The sequence below is a fragment of the Glycine max genome, chromosome 10, assembly GCF_000004515.6.
Source record: "Glycine max cultivar Williams 82 chromosome 10, Glycine_max_v4.0, whole genome shotgun sequence".
Taxonomy (NCBI): domain Eukaryota; kingdom Viridiplantae; phylum Streptophyta; class Magnoliopsida; order Fabales; family Fabaceae; genus Glycine; species Glycine max.
The window spans coordinates 1,524,337-1,545,533 of NC_038246.2; the positions used below are offsets into that span (position 1 = coordinate 1,524,337).

The window sequence follows — 21,197 nt, forward strand, 5'->3', positions numbered from 1 at the left end:
CTTAAAGCTAGATATAGACTTAAGAAATTTAAACAAGATTTATTACGTGTGATTTGGATAGTGGGATATCACGCCTATTTTTGTAGTGTTCTTGCCTTTTGTATAGTTGATGGTGCGCGCATTATTACTCTCACAAGTCTAGGAGGAGTGGTGCCTATCACAAACTACTTGAGGCTTGAAGCTTGGGGGCTTTGTTAGCCTTCTCAGACAGTCTATGGTCTCTTGAGTCCTAAGTCGTGGTATTGATCATCTCGGTCATTCCTAGGAATTTAATTTTACTTTGTATATCTAGGTCGACTTAGTTGAACAATCTACAACTCCTCATGGGTTGAACCTACTTGGTGGGACAGTCCACAATCTCTCAAGCTAATAGGAAAAAAATATTAATAAAACAAGAAAAAAAATTGAACTTGTTAAGAAATAGATTTTTTTCTTTCTAAATTGAGCTTTTTAAGAAATTGAGATTTTTTTATAGATTTTTTTCTTTTCAGTTCCACATATTTTGAAGTTCGGTGAGTTAATTGATATTTTGGGCCTACGGGTGCTTCGTGATCTAGAAACACGTGCTACATCTGTGCTCCCAACTTGGGCTTTGTTGCTTACATATTGCCCAAATGTTTTTCACCTGATTTGCTATTCAAATGACTTTTTGTTTAAAGATGAAATTATTATTAAAAACAAAATAAATAGTATGATATTAAATGAGCTGATGAATGAATTTTTTTAGTAAAATGTTGAGTAGATGTAAATAATAACAATTAAGTTATAAATTCAAACACTACTTTAAGTAATATCTAAACAGAATTTTATAAAGCTTTAAACATCTTTAGTTAGGTTTCATTCGTGAAATTTTAATATGAGACTTTATTTAAGGAGTCTAAATTCATTATCACTCTTATTAATGATGTATTGGTATATTTAGATTTTAGTAGAGATTGGCCAAATTTATTCTAAAAAAATGAAGTAGTTTTATTCTCAAAGTAACAAGTTCTTTCTTTTTCATATTGTATGTTGGAATTTATAAAAATATGTTCTCAATTTTATTCTAACATAACCTTTGTAATTAAATGACAACATAAAAATCTAAGAAACAATACCTTAATATTATTTTCTCTCCTCACACTCTCCTTTTGCTCCCTTCACACATTCTCGTAGAAATATTATAAATTTCACTTAATTTTATTTATCTATAGTTTAGACTTAAAAATAATATTCAATTTTTTTAAAAAAAGAAACTGCACCACACACATCATATGTAACAGTATATCATCATACAACCTAAGGAGTTAAGAAAATCCATAAACATGAAGTGTGGCCGATGAGTTGACAAAATAAGTTTTAGTAATTTTAAATCCACTAAAAAATATGATGGCCATTGGCAATCAACAAGCTAAAACTTGAGAGAAAAATCATAATATGATTCTACATATGTGTTGGTGCAGCGCGTGTAGGGGACACAAAAATCATAAACTTGTGGCTGCCTTAATCTCGGCCAAGAATTTGGCTACCAGAATAAATCAGGGTAGGGAAAAGAATAAAGTAATTAAAATTTATGTTTTAGATTCATCAATAAAAAAATTATTATTGATTTTTAAAAATAAAAAATATTACATATGTTAATAATAAGAATCAATATATAATTTTTTCTTTTTAAATAATTTCTTTTTATTTTTAAATTTATTTTAGATTTCTCTCATGATTGGATGGGTCACCCTCAAATAAATGAGTTAAAAACAACCTACGACAGGTTGAGCCATTGGCGATGGTTTGCAACTACAACAACTGTAGTTAATTTTATCCTACTGGAAAACAGATTTACATCAGAGTCACGCACCATCATAATCAAATCTGTTGTTCGGTCAACTTCCTTTTGGTGGAACTCAGGAATCCCATTTGGGTGAACTTCCATGAAAGAATCTTTCAGGAAAAATGAAAAATAGAAATATCTTTAATAAAAGACAATTTTGATCAGATTAGTTAAAATTATTATGAATAATAAAAAAGATTCTAAAATTTTAAATAACTATATGTTCAAGAACTCAAATTTGAAAATAATTTCTTACTAATTTACCGATTTGGTGGTATTTTATAAGTAAGATGAAAAACAGTTCTGAGTTTTAGATGAGTATTTGGACGCCCATTTGCCGCTATTACCCACAACAAATTTAATTGGACCGAAATCTCTAACAATTCAATGCTTCTTATGACGGGACGTTTTTTATTCATAGCAATAACAAGTCTATCTTTAAAAAGCATACCTTCAGAACCACTGTGAGGAAATGGTGTTGGCTTTTGCTTTCAATATTGGAGTTTGCTCTATAACTTTTTTTATTTCAATCAAATTATTTGATAATCAATAATAAAAGATAGGCACACATAACTTTTTTTAAGTATTCATATACTGGTACCTTCAGAAAAAGTATTCATATAATTATATAGTCTAAATTTACGGAAACCTTTTTTTTTTTTTTTTATCTTTTCCTCTTTTTGAAACGGTGGGAATATGCATGCATTTAGAATTGTTAAACACAATAGCAATAACTTTTTTCCAACATCTTTTAATAATTCTCTAAATTATTAAATAAAATTGTTGACTATTTTTATATTGTCCTAATATATGAAATATATATTTTTTTTTATAAACTTATTGCTAAAAAGACATTGAAAAGAATACAGTACATGATATTATCCGTCCAATAATCAACAGCGAAAGTATAAAATATTGCAACCAATTAAAGAAAACAACAGTCAATTATCACCAGCGTCATCTATTATCTGTTATTAGGTGCATGCGATGTTGGTTGTGTTTCATACAGCTGGATTCATTTTGTAGCAATGATAGTTCACTTGTTTATAAATTAAACTAAGAAATGATTGGAGGGTAAGCGAACTTGGTGCTACAAACCAACCATAGCCACGGCCATTATACTGTAGTCTGTAGGGGCCAATTATGTTTGCAGAAAGTGGAGCACCGCCCCTCTATCATTCAGTGTTAAGTATGGGAATGTTGCCATGCTTTATTATTCAATGGATTTGGAGTACTATAGCACATTCAATTTTCACGATAAAAAAAAAAAAGGAAAGGGAAATTTTTTGGACCTTAGTTTAAAAACCGGAAAGAAAATTGATGAGATTAAAGATAATTAATTAATAAAATATGTGAATTATTATAAATATCATAAACATATCTTCAATTATCATAGATAAAAAATGTAAAAGAAAGAGAAGAAAAATAAAACTTTTCCGACAATATCATCTCCTATAATTAATAAACAAATAAACGTTGATAACACATTTCTTAATATATTTTTATCATTAACTAATTTTTTTTAAAAGTCAACTTTCATTTTAGGAAATACACCGATGATAAAAAAAATTGTTAAACATAAATTTAAAAATGGTACCGACTTCACTTATAATTAAGAATCATGGTCAAGATAGTAAATATGCACTTCAAGTAAGCATGATTTAGCTTCCTAATGTATTTTAAAAACTAATTTATTCATATTTTGCGTACCTATATTTATAAATATTCTAGATTGGCCTTTTAAGGAATTCAATTATGGATATATATGCATGCATGATTTTCAGGACAGCAAATTCTCACTAGTCACTAGTCTAATTTGAGCCGATTTGACAACCGGTTCACTTAGCCAGAGAAAATTAAAGCACCATAAAATTAAGTCCTTGCGAGATTTCTTAACACTGTTTTATAACATTTCATTGTGTTTTGTCTGTCAAATACTCTTAGAAGACTACAAAATTAACACTGACAGATAATCATAGCAGTAGTCGTAGACATCTTCCCTATATCATCTCATGCATGCCATGATATGATTGTCGATTTGTACGAATCCACTCAATTTGGTAACCATTATTGTAAGTCTCAGGGACATTCCTGTTATGTAGGTGTTTTCTTCTACCCATATATGCTATTACTATATCAAAATCCCATTTAACTTGAATATTATTAGAATTATTATAGCTATAGCCTAGGTGTCCACGTTTCTTCCGGTGTGCTCAACCAATATCAAAATATTAGGTTACGTATAAATTAACTGAATCTGAATTCTGAATTATCCTCCTCAAAAAATAGTAGTTTCTTCTTTTGACATGTATGAAGCATTTTAAAAATCAACTTTGCTTTCCTTGACAAATCAAATTAAGAATTGTGAATCAAATTTATAACTAATAATAATGTTAATGACTCTCAATGTCAACGATTAAGTTTCAAACTCCATAAATCCAATGCATGACACCCACATGTTACGTTCATATACGCACAAACTATTAATTGCTTTATATTTCAAAATAATTTTAATTTTTGAAAAGTATTTAATTAATTATCATTTATAAATGCTCTTCTATATATTTATTGAAAAATACTTAAAAACAAATAATATTATGTTAATTTTTTAAAGTGATAAATAAAACATTTTTTTTTCATAAAATTACAAATATTTCGAATGAGATAAACTCAATGCATTTAGATGTTTAAATTTTCATTTTCTAAAAACTTATATATCGCCCGTGGCAGTGGGTGAAAAGGGCAAAAGTTGAGGGAAGACGTGGGGCTAATCTTTAGCCATTAGGGACTTGTGGTTTCAATTTTGTATGTCTTATGGTCCTAGGGACTCTGCATTAAATGAACACAAGTCTCACGGATCAGTAACTTTAATATGAAATCTTGAAAACACGTTCGTGACCACAACACAAGTCGTGGAGGAAAGTTGATTGATCGGATTCGGATTCATTAACGAAAATAGCACACTTACGTGGACCAAATAAAAATGGACAAGGAATAGCACACTCATGTGGACGAAATGAAAACGGAAAAGGAGGGTTCATACTTAATAGAGCGTGTACATTTGGATATTTTGCATAGAAAGATTCAAAATACTCCTATTATTCGGCGAAAGTGAATTCAACAGAAGCATAGCTTTGAGTTTTCAACGGGAGATCCAATCACACTAGTAAACATTAATTTGGTCATATGCTAGTCCAAATTCTCAAGAGAGAAATACAAGAAAAAAACCCCATGCTGAATAATCCCCGAAGGTTCTGTGAACTTCATATATCATATAACATATTCACGTGAGACCAAAAAGGTTAATTATTGAAATTAAGTAGAGCCTAGTGGTTGAATTTTTTGCCCAAAACCGTGGCTCTCAGCTCAGCAACATCAATCTCTTTGATGTTCTCCGGTTTGTAGTAACCAGTGACAGGGTCTGGGACCCACGAAACCTTTTCAGCACCTCCTCCTAGTACCTTGTCTTCCCCTGACTTGCCGCTGATGGAGGCTGCTCCTCCTCTTGTTGCGCTTTGTGTCGCTACTGCGTACCCACGCCTGTTCCCCACACAAAACCAATTCAACATAACACTAATTAATTAGTATATATATATATCAATTATTAATCCCTCACTTCATTATTCAGTTTAGCAATTAACCCGACACTACAAGAATCCCCCCTTTTCATAAAGAGAACAAGAAATAACCCCCTCGGGCCAAAATTTAAGCCAGCTATTGTGGCTTTTGAACATAGAGCTCAACAAGTTATTCAACAAAAGAAAGAGAAACGTTAGTCGCAATTTATTTTTTACAACATTTTATAAAAAAAAACAAAAAAGATGAGAAGAATAGAGAGATTAACGTGTGATAGAATAAATGATGTGATGAACAAATAATAATATTGTAAAATAATACTCTAACTTAAAAGGAAAGTAGGAAACAGACAACTTCTTTTCTTGTTTATTGTCATGTACCATGACCATGTACTTGAATTTTGAAGAGACAGCCTAGCCTATGATAAAATTAAGATTTTGAATGGAAAAATATAGTAAAACGAGAAAACAGTCTAATTAATATTATCCGACAGAACGTTGATAAGATGTTGGAACTATAAGTAGATAAAGTCATCCCTTAGAAAATTACTGAACGTACGTGCTAAAAAACTGCAAAAAGATTATTAAAAATTGAGACGAGAAACGATTGTGGTACCTGGTGAGAGTGTTGGAGAATCCGTCGGCGACAAGAGCAGAGAGAACCTTGAGGTTGGAGAAAGAGCGAGCCATTGGTGATTCAAATTGGTGGAAAGCTTGTTCCTTAATTGGAAGTGAGATGAATGAACAAGAGAAAACAAGCTCTCCACAGAAGAAGACTAGAGAAACCTCTGTGGTCTCGAACGTTCCTTAAGGCAATTAAGTTATATTGTTTTGTGAGTGGCAGAGACAAGTGGTCTTGTCGGGTATATATAGGCGTAAGGAAACAAAAAAATTCTTTGGATCGTCACGCAAGATACCAGCGTCCTTAGAAAATTCCTCTCTTTCACACCACACCTATTCGTTGACACGTAGAGCCATTATTGTACCACACCATTTTCTTTTTGTTCAAAAAATATCGACAATTACATGGGTATATACATGCACTTGTCTAATATGTATATATATATAAAAAAAAAATACAAGTTCTAAAATAATTTGGTCGTCTCCTCAAACAACGGGCGTGTAGATATACGAAAAAGAAAGGGAGAAAAACAATAAACAACTGTACAAACAGATAAGATTGAAAATATCAATTTTCTTTTTGTTACACTAATACGCATCCTAATTTTACCGTTATCTCGATATAAACAGGTAGAAATATCAAAATTCAAAACTATATCAATCATCTAATCTCATTAGAATTTTACAATCACAGAATTTAAGTTGAGTACACTGGTTTATTTTCTCAATCAAAATCTGTTTACCCGAGATCACAAAAATAACGATCTTACTGTTAAATCAAAATACTAGATTTTGTCCTGTAAAAAAGAAAAAAAGAAAAAGGAGATGATGTATGTACTTTATTATTTTAAAAACTAATATTTTAAAATATTAAAAGTTTTAATAATTTCATATAGTAATTAAGTTTAAGTACTTTATGGATCCATGGAACGATGATTGGCATTTGCCACGAGTTAATAATTATGCGAGGAAAAGTCGGCGTTCGGCAGGTGTAAGTGTAATGTAAACATACTTGGTGGATCCAGTGTTCTCCAGAAGACCAGAACGACCGTTGTTTCACAAAAGAGTCACATCAGACCATCCACGTGGCAATGTTAGTTGAAATTCTGAGAGAGATTGTGGTGGCAGGTTTTGTCAAAAGAATCTTAATTACATGTTTTTAAAGATTTTTTTCTTCTTATTTTAATTAACTAAATAAAAAATATATGTTACTCATATTTTTTTTCTCCATTTTTTTTTATATTCCAAATGTACCATAGAAGACCCACCTTGACACGAACATAAGGAGACTTGGAGCCTGGGAGCTGAAGGAGTCAAATGAAGGGGTTGTTTTGACTCTTCCATTTGAACTTTACAACTTTGCCAACTTGTTGTTGGTCAGTGGCATCCCACGAGTTAATATACAGGCAAATAAATAGTGGTAGTCGATGAGAATCTTCCAATGCCAATTGACAAGTTCATAGATGGTGGGTTACTTGGCTTTTGACACCTTCATTCTCAGTTTCCTTATCTCTTTAACTTGCGTCTTGCTTAACCAATCGCAAACGTGCTTACAAGACACAATTAAGTAGTGGATTGCCCTCCATGACATCTCATGTACACTCATGTGAGCATATATACCTGTGAAGTCTTATAGAGTTTCTTAATTTATGTTAAATTGAGGATTAGATAAAAAAAGAAGTTAAAAACTAAAATTGCAAAAAAAATATATAAAAGAACTAAAATAGCATGTCAAGAATTAGAAGGAGATGTAAATTACCATCTAATCTACTTTTTATAGAGAGTTTAATCATTATTAACCGTTAATATAATAACATTTACATTATCAATTAATAAAAAAATATTATTAATATAACTTTTAAAATAATTATCATAAAAATTAACAATTTTTTTTAATTATGATTAGATAATAGAGTAAAACTTATTTATATTATTAGAGTATAAAAGAATTTAATAATCACTCACCGTCAAAGTAAAAATATTTATTAAATGATTTAACTTAATTAATTGAGTAAAATGTTTAAATCCCATAATGTCATGTTCAATTTCTATGAATGAATATAAAAAACAGTAAAAAAATTCTATTGACTATTGAGGTAAGTTTTAAGATTATTATTGTTTTATTTGATGACTTTTTGTTAAACAAACTGATAGATCAAGAAGATAAATGATGAAAGGAAAATAATATAAGATTTGAATTAATGATAGTGAATGAAAGTTTTTATTTTATTTTAACTTGGCTTAATTATCTACTTATTCTATTTTTCCTTTTAAATTAATATTTCTTAGTAAAAATTATCAATTATATATCTTTTATGATAAAATATTTTTTAAATAAAATGTTCTTATTAAAAGAAACTATAAAGTTACAAAATTATTTAAATGCATAAATGGTATACCAACAAATAAATATATTGTTAAAAAAATATTTTATAAAATAATATATTTAAATACAAATTAAAATATTTAAAGTCACATATAATAATACTACCGAGTGACGCATGCAGCGCAACTATATCATTCCACGAAGTTAAATAACAAACAACAAATTACCCTTTGGGGAAAGACAAGAGCCGTGTACTCTACTTTCACTATCTTGTAGGATAACTTAAAAAAAAATAAAAAAATCTTACAATACCATATAGATATTAATTAAAATAATGTACTAGCAATTTTCATCCAATAATAATTTGTTGTGTACGGTAAAACAATTAATTTTTATAATTATCATTTTAAAGTTATTTATGAGATGATTTTTAATTGATTGATGGTATAAAAATATTTTATGCTAACATTACAACAAAATCTAACTCTATATTAAAGTTATTTTCAATAAGAACTATTATTTTCTAAATTGCTATGAATCTTTACATGTTTTGGTCTGCATTTACATTTTAAAGAAAATATTAGGTCTGCCATTTGGACTTTTTTGGATGCCCATAGGACGGCAAGAAATTAGTTTATGAAACTAAATATAGGTACAAAGATAGAGTGGAACACAAGTCAACCAATAAGTTGGGTTCTACTTCCACCATGCATCCTTATCCGGTAGAGCATTCAACACTGTTTAGCAAGGATTTGTCTCTTCTTATTCTCAATATTAAACGTCACCTTAAAAGTAAGTTAATCAGTAAAAAAAAATTCACTATGTTTTTCAGTGATTATACAGATTATTTATTTGGTTCAATGGTACCAAAACTTAAGCCATAAGAATTTATATTGGGCACATATTCACGTACAGAGGTATATGAAATATGTCTGCCTACACAACACTGACCATTCATATCATACAAGAGTGATTTTTAATATTTTGCAGAGGTGGTGGAAAATTTGAATCATATTTTGTTTTCTTGCAAATTTGTACATGGAATTTGGCAACACTTTGTAGCAGGGATGTCTATCAAATCTGCGTTGCCTGAAGATGCTACAGTACATTTTTGTCAACACGTAACGGTAGCGCTCCCTAGATAGAAAGAATACCAGTCCACGTATCCTAGAAATCTATTCGGCCCACACCAAGAACACAGTCCAAAGCAATAATGGAACCAATAAATTGAAAAGCCCAAAGGTTTTGATACTAGATTTCTATCTATACTCAACAAAAGCGTCTCTTACTTAATATTCACTGTTTATCTACAAGCTATTTTACTGATTCTTATATTACTTTTTCACTACCTTAAGTCTGTTTTGAGGTGGTTGCAAGTTTTTTATTTTTTATTTTTAAATGCAATTTTTAAAATAAAATGTATTTAAAAAAACTAAAAAAGTTCTTAACTCAAATATGAGGACTAAAAAGTAAAATTTAAATTTGAGGGATAACAAAAAGTAGCCTAAATTTAAGAAATCAAAAAATATATTTAAAGAAAAATAAACACTCATTTCTTTTGTTTCTTTATTATTTAGAAAATTCTTATAGGCTTTATTTGTTACGCGCCATAGAAATAATTAATTGAAGACGAAAATGTAGAAAAAAAGTAATTTAAAGGAGAAATAAAATTGAGTGAGGTAAGTCTCCAAAATATTTGTGGGTAAAAAGTCTATTCGATCCTTTTAACTCTCTTCTCTCACATGACACTAACTATTTAAAGGATATGTTTTTGTCATTTCATCCTACTAAATAGCTTTATAATATTATTTCTACTCTAATTCTTACTTATTTATCTTAAATCAAACAACACATTACTCTATTTTATTTCTACTAATTTTCTATTTCCAAATTATCTCTCATTTAATTCAACCTACTCTATTTCTCACCTCACAACCAAATATAGTAATAATGACTATGAATTTTCCTTTTCCCGCAAATGTCGAACAAAGATGTTGAAGCAAATGTAAATATCAACATAACTAATACATCTTTAATCATATAACTTTTTTTGTAAACAAAAACTGATTCATTAAAACTCCTCATTGGCACAAGGCGTGACCAATTTAGAGAAAAGGGGTTACAAACATTTTCTATCTCTCTTTTTTTAAAGATGCCTTCAAAGGTTAGGAAAGTGATTAGTATTCAAAGTAATTTTTTATGGAGTAGTGAGGAGGGTGATAGGAAGATTCATTGGATTAGTTGAAATAAGGTATGTCAGGCCTAAGAATAATGGGGGCTTGATATTAAACATATTGGTATTTTTAATGAAGTCCTTTGGGCTAAATGGAGATGGACTTTATTTCATCAAAACCAAGCTTTGTGGGTAAATGTCCTAAAATATAAGTATGAAGGAGGGACTTGAGAAAGGTGTTTGGGAGGGGGCGGAGTGGAAGTTAGCTGATAGTGAGAAAACAAGGTTTTGGATGGATTGTTGGGGAGGGAATGAGAGTTTTGTTGACAGATTTCCTAGACTCTGTCTAAATTCTGAACAACAAACACACTTGGTGAAAGACATGGGAAGGTGAGAAGAGAGGTGTTGGTGTTTATCTCGGAGAAGGGAGTTGTTCATTTGGGAAACAGCTGGAGGTGGCTGGGGAATCTAATTCACCTTATTTTTATGGGACTTTTATCAAAAGGCTGTAATTTTTTTTTATGGTGAATTCTAAATTATCATTAAAAATAAGATAAGTTATATTAGGTTTTATAACTTTTTGAATCAAATGTAGTAATATCTGTTTTTGCCTTTTTTTAATTGAAGTTCTAAAATTTAGAACTTCAATTTAATTTTTTTTATTTACGACTTTGAAAGTTGTATATATATTTTTTATTTTACGACTTTTAAGCTGTAAATTTAATTTTTTTTATATTTTATTATTTTAAAGTCGTAATCCTTCTTTTTTTTTCCTTTTTTACATGTTTTAGCCTTTTTTAATTACTTGTATTTTCTTTTCTTTTGCTTTTAATTGGGTGGTGGTACTGTGGTGGCAGTCACAAAAAGCTCCTCCCCTTCGTTTTTTTTTTTTTTGTTAAGTCTTCCTCTTCGTTTCGAAGTGAAATATAAAAACATATATGTATATATAAAACTAAACGCTATCTTAAAACGTAGTCTCTGTTTAATTTGTTTTTCCACCTTATTTTCTTTTTGTAAGCATTTAATGAGAAATATATTCTAACAAGACACTTAAAGCCACTGATATATGACCAACTACATAAGCAATGTCAACGAAAAGATTAAGCTTCATTGTACGTATTCTATGTTTGAGCCAGACAGTTTAAATCTTAATTTCTCTCAACCTTTAATCTAATGCAATATTGAAGTCGTTATCTCACAGTTGAGACTTGAGATGATGTTGACTTTCAACACCGAAGCACAGTGGTCAAGCATGGCTTGTTTGAAGATGTCTATTTAATTTGCTTCCAATGCACTCGAGCAAATCCAAGGTTTCCCCTTTCACGTATGCTATGTTCCTCTCTTGACCGTAGTTTAGTTTCAATTTCACAACTTTAATGTCTGTTCGACAATCCAAGGTAGCGAGAGTGAGATTTTTGTGTTGTTGGATGAAAGACATTGCCTTATACTATTTTGTTTGGTGAATTGGTTAGAAAGAAACACGAAATGCACTAGTGAATTTGTTGTTGGAGGACTGATGTTTTGAGATAAAGACAGAGGAGACGAACATATGTTTGGAGTTAGAGGGACCTTGGCCTCCCCTAATTTTTTTTATTTTTTAAATATATATATATATATATATATATATATATATATATATATATATATATATATATATATATATATATATCCAAGTGTCATTTTACCTTTTTCTAATTTTTTTACAAAATATTTTATCTTCTTTTCATAGTTTTCTTTTTAAAAGATAATGACATTGTTCAGCTTTTTAGGTAAGCATTATATTTTTTTTAATCTTTATTGTGTAGATAATTGCGTTCTTTTCCTTTCTTTTAGACAAAATATAATTTATTTTTTTTCTTAATAATTTGTTATTGCTATTTTAAAGGATATAAGTGATTATACTTGGACTTTAATGACTTTATTAACATTCTCTTTACATTAATTTGATTATAATTAATTTAAGAATGAACAATTATTAACTTTTGCTGGTGGGATTTGACAGCTTAAGTTAAGACATACCAACTTATCAAGCCTTTGAAAAAAAGTCAAGACATATGAATAATTACTTCCTAACACAAAAATTTTCAAATATTTGCTTTGCTTATCTTTTTTGTCTATTTATCTTGAAACTATTTTGTGAGACTTTAATGTTTTCATGACCTCAAGTGAATAAGATAATATGTGTCGTAGTTGCAACAAATAATTTGATAAGTAACATAATATATATTGATTTACTAGATTTTTTTTATGAACTCACTAATCTAATTAACAATTTTGAGCCAATCAATATTTAGAAGAGTTTTGTACAAAAGAAATTCAGAACAAATCCATATTATTGTTATTAAGACATATTATTTTATTTATAAAAATGACTTAAATATCTAAGTGATTTTTTCAACCTCTCATGTGTGTTTGGAAAAAGATTGAGTTTAATCTAACTCACGTCCTGTTTAAAAATCTATAATTATCTCAGTGTTTGCTAATTTGGAATACATGAATAAAGTTAACAATAAATCAAACACACGCTTACATGAGATCAGGTCTAAAGTTGGACAAGGAAGAAGCATGTTGATAATAAAATTCAACATTTTTTAAGGGAAGAATGACGGAAAATACAACATTTATAAGAAAAACTAAGATTTGCCTATAAAAAAATAAACGTTTTTAGAAGTGAAGAAAATGATTTATGATTTTACAGTTTAGGGCTTTAGGCCATGAATATTTACATATTAGTCCAGCGTGCGAAGCACACCTCCTAAGTGGAGCCTTTGCATAAAAGCAGGCAAAGATGGTTGGAAGCTTCAAAATCAAAATTGAAAGCTGAGAGTAGTAGAGTAACGCAACCCATTCCATTTCCCTCTAAAATGGCGTCAAGTAAAATGAGGGTGGAGGAGCTGCGAACGGAGCTCCTCCACCGTGGACTCTCCACCACCGGAACCAAACCCACTCTGGTACACTCTCTAACCAAATTCCCACTCTTTCTCTTCTATCTTTCTCTGACGCATCCATTCATCATTCCAGGTCCGTAGGCTTGAAGCCGCTCTTCGTAAACAAACGACGAGTGACGGTGGTGCTTGTTCTCCTCGTAGGACTAGAAAGAGAGCAAGGGATTCGAACCACTCCGAAGAAATCGAGGTTGCAGAGGAGACAAAAGATGAGGAGGAGGAGGAGGAGAAGATAGTCACCGCTACCCAAAAGGGCGTGGCGGTTCTCGACCAGTGGCTTCCGGATTACGTGAAGACAAACTATCATGTTCTGCAACTGGTGAGTCTCGTAATGTTTTCAATGTTAACCTCGTCTAGTAGTTGCATTTTGTTGTATGTGAGATGTTGTAAAAATTCATTGTTTTTTGTTTGCCGGTGGTTACTTAGGTCCTGTTTGGATAAACTTTTTACGGAGTACCTATAGGAGAAGAAAATGAGAAGGCAAAATGAAATTAACTTCTCCCATAATAACATCAAATTTGCTAAGCTTATGCTAATTTCAACTTATGCATAAGCCAACAGAAACTAACAAGTAGCATTTGCGGATCAAAAAAAGAAGAAGCTAATTTTAGCTTATGCAAAGTTTATCCAAGCAGGACCTTAATAATAGGTTTAAGACTCACGTGTACTGGTATGCTTTTCAACAATGCAGGGTGGTGACGTATATGATGCCATGTTGAATCAGACAAATGTTCGGGACAACAATAACAAGTTCTATGTCATTCAAGTTCTCGGTTAAGTCTCAATTCCATCTACCTATTGATGTAACTGGTTATGAATATAATGATTCTTCGTAGCTGCAAAATTTTGAATGATCTGAACTATGGTTTAGACTAATCAGTTATATCCAACCCTAAAGTAGTTATGAAAATTTGTTGCTTGAGTTGTATAAAGCATGTTATGCAAGTTGCTTCTCCAGCAGTTTTTTCTGTTTATTCAACTGGTTTTGCTGATTGCATATATCAAACTTTTTTGCAGAATCAGATAATGGCAGTGACTTCCTTGTTTACAATAGATGGGGAAGAGTAGGTATAAAGGGCCAAGATACGATACATGGCCCTTTTAAATCACGTGAGAGTGCCATTCAGGAGTTTGAACAAAAGTTTTTAGCTAAGACCAAGAATGATTGGTCCAATAGGAATAATTTTGTTTCCTATCCTAAAAGTTATGCTTGGTTGGAAATGGACTACAGTGGCAAGAAAAATGAATCTACTGTGAGTTATATGATTCTATTCCTCTTGCTGCATTTTTCGTTTTCTTCATGTAACTTGATGTGCCTTTTTGCAATTAACTCTGGTTCTCTTTCCCTTGATCATGAAATTAGTTCACTGTCTCTTTTATAAAAGGCATTCTTATAGAGTAAACTTCACTCTTTTCTTGTCAATGGAGAATTGGTAATTGGTACTGTCTTTACTTGGAGCTTTACTAGTGGATGGGGAGCAAAAGGAGGAAGAAACTCTTTTGATTGGTCATTCTAAACACTTGGATATTGCTTTTAGGTTACAGAAAATCCTGGCCATTCTTTAGGAAAGCAGCCTCAGGAATCTAAACTTGAGCCACGTGTTGCAAAATTTATATCTCTTGTTTGCAACATGAGCATGATGAATCAGCAAATGATGGAAATAGGTTAGTTAGTTATTGCTTCTTTCCTCCACGTTGGGTGAGTCCCATGTCATCCAAAAGCATGCTTGACATTCTGTTGATTAATTTAAAACAATGATATGGTTTCCTTAGATTCAACTTGTGACAGTCAATACTCATTATCATGTATTTGAATTCCCTCATTCTAGAATTCTGATAGAGTCTCATTAAATATTCTTTATCTACTTTAACTGTGGGATCTTTACTTTAGGGTACAATGCGAAGAAGTTGCCCCTTGGAAAACTTAGCAAATCAACAATTTTGAAGGTAGGCCTTGGGCGTGTTATTTTTTCTCCTTTGGCATTTGTTAATTATATTTAATATTCCTTTCAAAATTCTCACATATACTAATTTCTTCTTTTGTCACTGCCATGTTGGTGAAATCAGCATTCTTTAATACCATCGAGCTTTTATTATTTCTCCTTTTATATTTGGGTAATTCAGGGATATTTTCGTGTACTTATGTGTGAGAATAACAAAATTAATTCATTTCTAGAATGAGGCCAAGTTTTCATGTCATTCAGAAGCCTTTTGATCATGGTGCCAAAGTTCCCTTGTATGACTTCTTTTGTTTTCATCTTTTTGGACACTACTAGATCATTTCAACTTGCATGCTTTGCATATCTTGTCTTCTTAAAAAAAAATAGCTATTTATATTTTGTGAATTATTTAGGGCTATGAAGTTCTCAAAAGACTTGCTAATGTGATTGATAAAGGTGATAGGAAAGTTCTGGAGCAATTAAGTGGGTAAGAAATTTGGTGTTCTTTTTTTTTGTTCCTTGATGTGCTATGCTCTACTTTTCCTTTGAAATACTTACGTTTTTCATTTGCTTTTGAAAGAGTTGTGTGCTGTTTACCTATATTATAATTCATTTTTTATCATTTGAGGTTAGGAACTTTTGCTTTAAAGATATTGGAAAACCATATGTTGTAATTGGTTTATTTGCTTGTTTCAGAGAACTCTACACTGTAATTCCTCATGATTTTGGATTCAAAAAAATGTGTAAGCTATCTCTCTGTCTCATTTATCTAAAGAACACATGCATCATTTTATTATATAATGGTTCGAAATCATAAACAAATTCTCATGGTAATTATTCATTCTTTTTTTAGAGGAATACTAACATGAAAATAATTATAATGGCAGGCGAGTTTGTAATTGACACCCCTCAGAAGTTAAAACGAAAGTTAGAAATGGTAATCCTTTTTCCCAGATGCATGTATTGACCTGCTTATTCTGGTTGCTCATAGATTATGATTATTATTTTCTTATATTTGGATGGTGGATTTTCTTATGAGGATTGTTATATACATAAATTATATACTTTCATTTATGACTTTGTTGGCTCTCCTGTTAGCCTTGGTAGCTTCCTCTTGTCCCCTTGGGGACCAACTTCAATTTTTTGCAATTATTCTAGAAAATAAACTTATAACTTTGTTTGTTTAACCATTGACATTAATTGATTCCTTATACTCAAAGGTTGAGGCACTTGCTGAAATTGAGGTTGCCACAAAGCTCTTGAAAGATGACACAGAAATGCAGGTATCTCTATTTTAATTTTGTTCTGGTAGTTGATTGTCAATATCTAGAATTTTTTTGGTCTTTTAAAAAAAATAAAATTCCAGGGATAATTCTGTTAATTATTACAGATAATATCCTTATCTCTTCCAGCTCCAAGGATAACTTCATGTAATGAGCTTGTTGCTTATGATATAGGCTGCAGCTAAATTGTAGTTATTATAGATAATATGCTCATCTCTTATTGTACAATTCTGGATTTGCTGCAGGGAGATCCTCTGTATACTCATTATCAATGCCTTCATTGCGAACTGGTACCAGTTGAATTTGGTTGTGTGGAATTTTCTATGGTAAACAACTATGCTGTCTTTATAGTTTTGTTGCAAAATTAAAAGGCAATTAAAAAAAAACTTCGTACCCCATTGCCCAGAGGCTCTTCGTTATGCGTAATTACTATGAAAAAAAAAGTCAAGAAAGGAAAAGTGAATTCTAAATGGTGATAACGTTTCTTTTCACCTGATATGAAATAACAGTTTGTTCCTAAGCATAAAAATCATTCTGCAAAATTGCATACTGCTGTCCTTTAATTTGACCTGTTGCTGGAGCAACTGTTCTTGATCCTGACAATATCATCTTGTCCCTTTTGATGTCACTAGATTGAAGAGTATATGAAGAACACTCATGCAGAAACACATTCAAACTATACAGTGGATATTGTTCAAATATTCAGGACATCAAGAGAAGGTGAGGCAGAACGGTTCAGAAAGGTATGGCACTGTGGCTAATGCATAATTGAATAAGGATCTTCCTCCCTTAATTTTTCTTCTACTAAGAATATAACTTTGTAATTCAAAGTTGTTTCAGTTTATGATATAATGTTTATATGCAGACATTTCACATTGAGCCAATTGTCTTTTTGACCTTGTATGACAGTTTGCTAGTACAAAAAATAGGATGCTTTTGTGGCATGGTTCTCGGCTCACAAACTGGACTGGAATTTTATCTCAAGGTTGATTCTTCTCTCCTTTGTTTGGTAGTTTTTTTGTTTGCGTGCATGTGCATATGGAGTATAGACATTAATTGTTTGATGCAATAATATCCGAGTCTGAGATGTGGACACACCATTGTCAGGTTTGCGCATAGCTCCTCCTGAGGCACCTGTAACTGGCTACATGTTTGGAAAGGGGGTGTACTTTGCTGACATGTTCTCAAAAAGTGCAAATTATTGCTATGCTACTCGAACTGCTAAAGATGGTGTGCTCCTTTTATGTGAGGTTGTTTCTTGTCTAATGAAAATATTGTTGCATTACTAATAGCTGTGCTCCCTGGAATGAGGATTGAAATTCCAATTATCAATTTCACCAAATGGTGTTGCATGTCAAACATTGTTATAGATAATTATAACTGCGCAAGTTGGAGAATTTTGCACTGTTTTATCATATGTTGCTGAAATATAATGAGAGTATTGTCTGCAAGATTCCATTTAGAAGTTTATAGGCTTGCAATATGTTTATTATTGATCCGCATCTTCAAGAAGTTTGATTTATATTAACTTGTTTACCGTGCAATATGTCATCTTTGATTCTCCATTCTTTATTTGCTGTATTTTTAGGTTGCACTGGGAGAGATGGCTGAGCTTCTAACTGCAAAATATGATGCTGATCAGTTGCCTAATGGAAAACTGAGGTTTGTTCTCCAATTTCGTTATCGTCACTATTCTGTCTTGTTATCTCATAATGGCAACAACTTACAACATCGTCTTTAATACAACACATTGTTTATGAAGTTAGTGTGAAATCAACTAACTTGATAGTAGGATCCTCTAAATAGGGAGTGGGACCCAACACATTCAATAAGTCTCACATGAATTTCAATTAATAATAGTGTTTTGAAGTGTGTATCTAGCATTTCTCATTGTGTCTATATTGATTAATAAGTATATATGTCTTCATGTAATGTGAATCATTATAACAAGTTTTTATTGAGTCTGGCTGGCTTGAATCTTGCCTCCCTGTTTGACTCCACAGTTAACAAAAGGTCATTGCTTTTAAATGCACTAGTGAATGTTAAATATACGTTCAAATATTGTGTTTTGTATTATTTTTGCCTTTACCAGTCAAATTTATATATGCTTTGCAATCTCGTTCTGCAGCACAAAAGGATTAGGAGGTACTGCTCCTGATCCTTCAAAAGCTCGGGAACTTGAGGATGGGCTCGTAGTTCCCCTAGGAAAGCCCAAAACAAAATCAGGCAAAAAGGTATGCACTAAAAGTTAAAATTCTATTAGCAGGGAAGTTTGTTGATAATTATCATGATTTAATACTTAACATTTATTCTCTTATCACTTTGTATTGCAGGGCCATCTATTGTACAATGAATACATTGTTTATAATGTGGAGCAGATTAGGATGCGATATATTGTTCACGTAAATTTCAATTTTAAGACTAGAAGTTAGCAGCCAGACGATTACTGTTATTTTATGTATCTTCATCATCTTCTAGTTCGCAAAGCCTATCAGCAATGATTATCTATGTAAAATATTTTCACACCTAAAAGTGATGAAGTTTGCAATGTTGCTAAGAAAATGAAGTCAAAGGCTAGCCAGTGCTTTCGTATCTTTGTGGTAAAATCGGAAGCCAAAAGAAACAAATGGAAACTAGGATGACATAACTAAGCGAGGTAAGAAATATTAATGCAATCACTATAAACAGCGAAATTTGGTTTTGAATTTTTGAAATTTAGTTTTAGTTCTCTGATTTTTTTTTAAAATGTTATTTTGTAATGATTTAAACATGTTATGTTAGTGACCGATCTAACATGGTAAGTGTCATGGTATGTTTAGATGTGTCATATCATTATTAAGTAATAGTAAGACTTATTTTCAAAACCTTTAAATTTATAGAGGAAATAGTTAAAGAGTTTTTATACTATCATTAAATCACAAAATACTATATATATGGTAAGTTTGTGACTTGCACTAACTTAAAAGCTATACCTACTATAATTTCTAATTAATTGGTGGTACGTCGGTACAAATTTTTTATATAGGAATTAAATTCATTTATAAATTAGAGTCAATGATTTTATTTTTTTAAAGACTAGACACTAAAATGTACCATATTTAAACTCAGATAATTTACTTATTAACTCTGTTTCTTAGTTAATAAATAACTTTTTACCATAGTGATTTTAATCAAATTATGTGGTGTTCTCATTGTTATATGCCAAAGATTTTAAGCAGAGTTAGCAAAAGTTAATGTATAGAAATAAGCTTCACTTTTCCTTATCTTTGTAAGTTCCGTATGTCTTGGTCCACCTTGTTAATATAAACCAAAAGAGAAAAACTGTAGGGAAAGGGCAAGTGGTAGGTATTAGTTCCATACTGGCAAATTATTGAACGAACATATGTTTCACTCCCATGTGACTGGATTCGATTTCGTGCAAATTTAACTGGTAAAGAAGCAATGACTTTTTTGTTATGTTGCTGTTCCTTTTTCTGAAGCGTAGTCAAACACATACATCAAGTGCAGTAGAATTTTAGCAGCTTGGGAGCATGATTGAGTTTCATAAACCTTTGAATAGTGTCAGTGCCTGACCAAATAAAGCATTTACCACATACCAAGTGCAGGGTGCACACGCCAATATTAAAGTCATTAGATTTGATAATGACCTCATCCAGAATCTATGTTCTTCTCCCACAAGATAGATAGATAGATAGAGCATGGCCAATTTCATAAGCCATAACTGCTCCAATATCCATATTTAATACTATATGACACTAGAAAATCACCCTCCCCCTAGAAGGGCTTCATCGATTCTTTAATGCACAAGACATGAGTGCATGCAAAATTTAGAAAATCCACTGTGACATACGAGCCTGTTTCATTTTTTTCCCTTGAACTTGAACCATTGTGCATAATTAATTTCAATTGACCTTGCAGTGAACCAAACAGCAAAGAGAGTAATGATGGGCTGCGTAAGTGTGACCTATGTAGAAACTGAACTAGGATTTGAGCCATTGCCGCACGCCACAGGCTCTCGCATGCTATTCACTAGACTTTTTTTTAATGTTTCATTACACCTCCTCCCCTCCGAAAGGGGCAAAAAACCTCTCAAAACAGGGCTTATAGGGGATTCTTTATCGTGAAATTGAAAATAGTTTTTGTCCTAGCTTTAGATCCACCATCAAGTGGTAAAGACAAATAAGACCAAGTTTGTGCTGAATTGAGGATGGTGGCCTATTAGTTTGCATAAAAGGCGAATTATACATACGTTACAACATTTGAATATAATCGTTATTGGTATTAGCCCAAGCAAAATATATGACATTTTGGTTCACCATTTGGCCTCTTTAGTAAACTCAACTTGCTGATATGTTTGGTTTATCTCGAAAGTACATTAGCATACATATATTTGGTTGAAATCAAGTTTAAATTTAAAGCAATAGCAAAGTTATTTTTGAAAATTCAGATTGCAAAATGAAATCCATGTAAACAGGTTTACGATGTTTGCTATTGAATTTGAAGTACTACGTATGACTCATGCTTTGC

The 21,197-nt window shown here is 31.4% G+C and overlaps 2 protein-coding genes across 2 annotated transcripts; one reads left to right on the forward strand and one right to left on the reverse strand.

Annotated features, from left to right (window-relative positions):
* Nucleotides 1-4,905: 4,905 nt before the first annotated feature.
* On the reverse strand, nt 4,906-6,221 carry LOC100306369 (uncharacterized). The gene is made up of 2 exons (NM_001250814.2): nt 5,999-6,221; nt 4,906-5,347 (listed from the first exon to the last, which is right to left on the reverse strand). The coding sequence occupies exons 1-2, from the start codon at nt 6,070-6,072 to the stop codon at nt 5,134-5,136; spliced, it is 288 nt and encodes a 95-aa protein (NP_001237743.1). The 5' UTR covers nt 6,073-6,221; the 3' UTR covers nt 4,906-5,133.
* Nucleotides 6,222-13,292: 7,071 nt separating this feature from the next.
* Nucleotides 13,293-19,227, forward strand: LOC100814110 (poly [ADP-ribose] polymerase 2-A). Its single transcript, XM_006588523.4, has 17 exons — nt 13,293-13,453; nt 13,524-13,766; nt 14,139-14,220; nt 14,465-14,700; nt 14,986-15,112; nt 15,339-15,394; nt 15,801-15,874; nt 16,084-16,130; nt 16,275-16,324; nt 16,608-16,670; nt 16,916-16,996; nt 17,303-17,413; nt 17,580-17,655; nt 17,778-17,920; nt 18,259-18,332; nt 18,799-18,904; nt 19,004-19,227. Exons 1-17 carry the CDS (start codon nt 13,367-13,369, stop codon nt 19,100-19,102), a joined length of 1,755 nt encoding a protein of 584 aa, XP_006588586.1. The 5' UTR covers nt 13,293-13,366; the 3' UTR covers nt 19,103-19,227.
* The last annotated feature ends 1,970 nt before the right edge of the window (nt 19,228-21,197 follow it).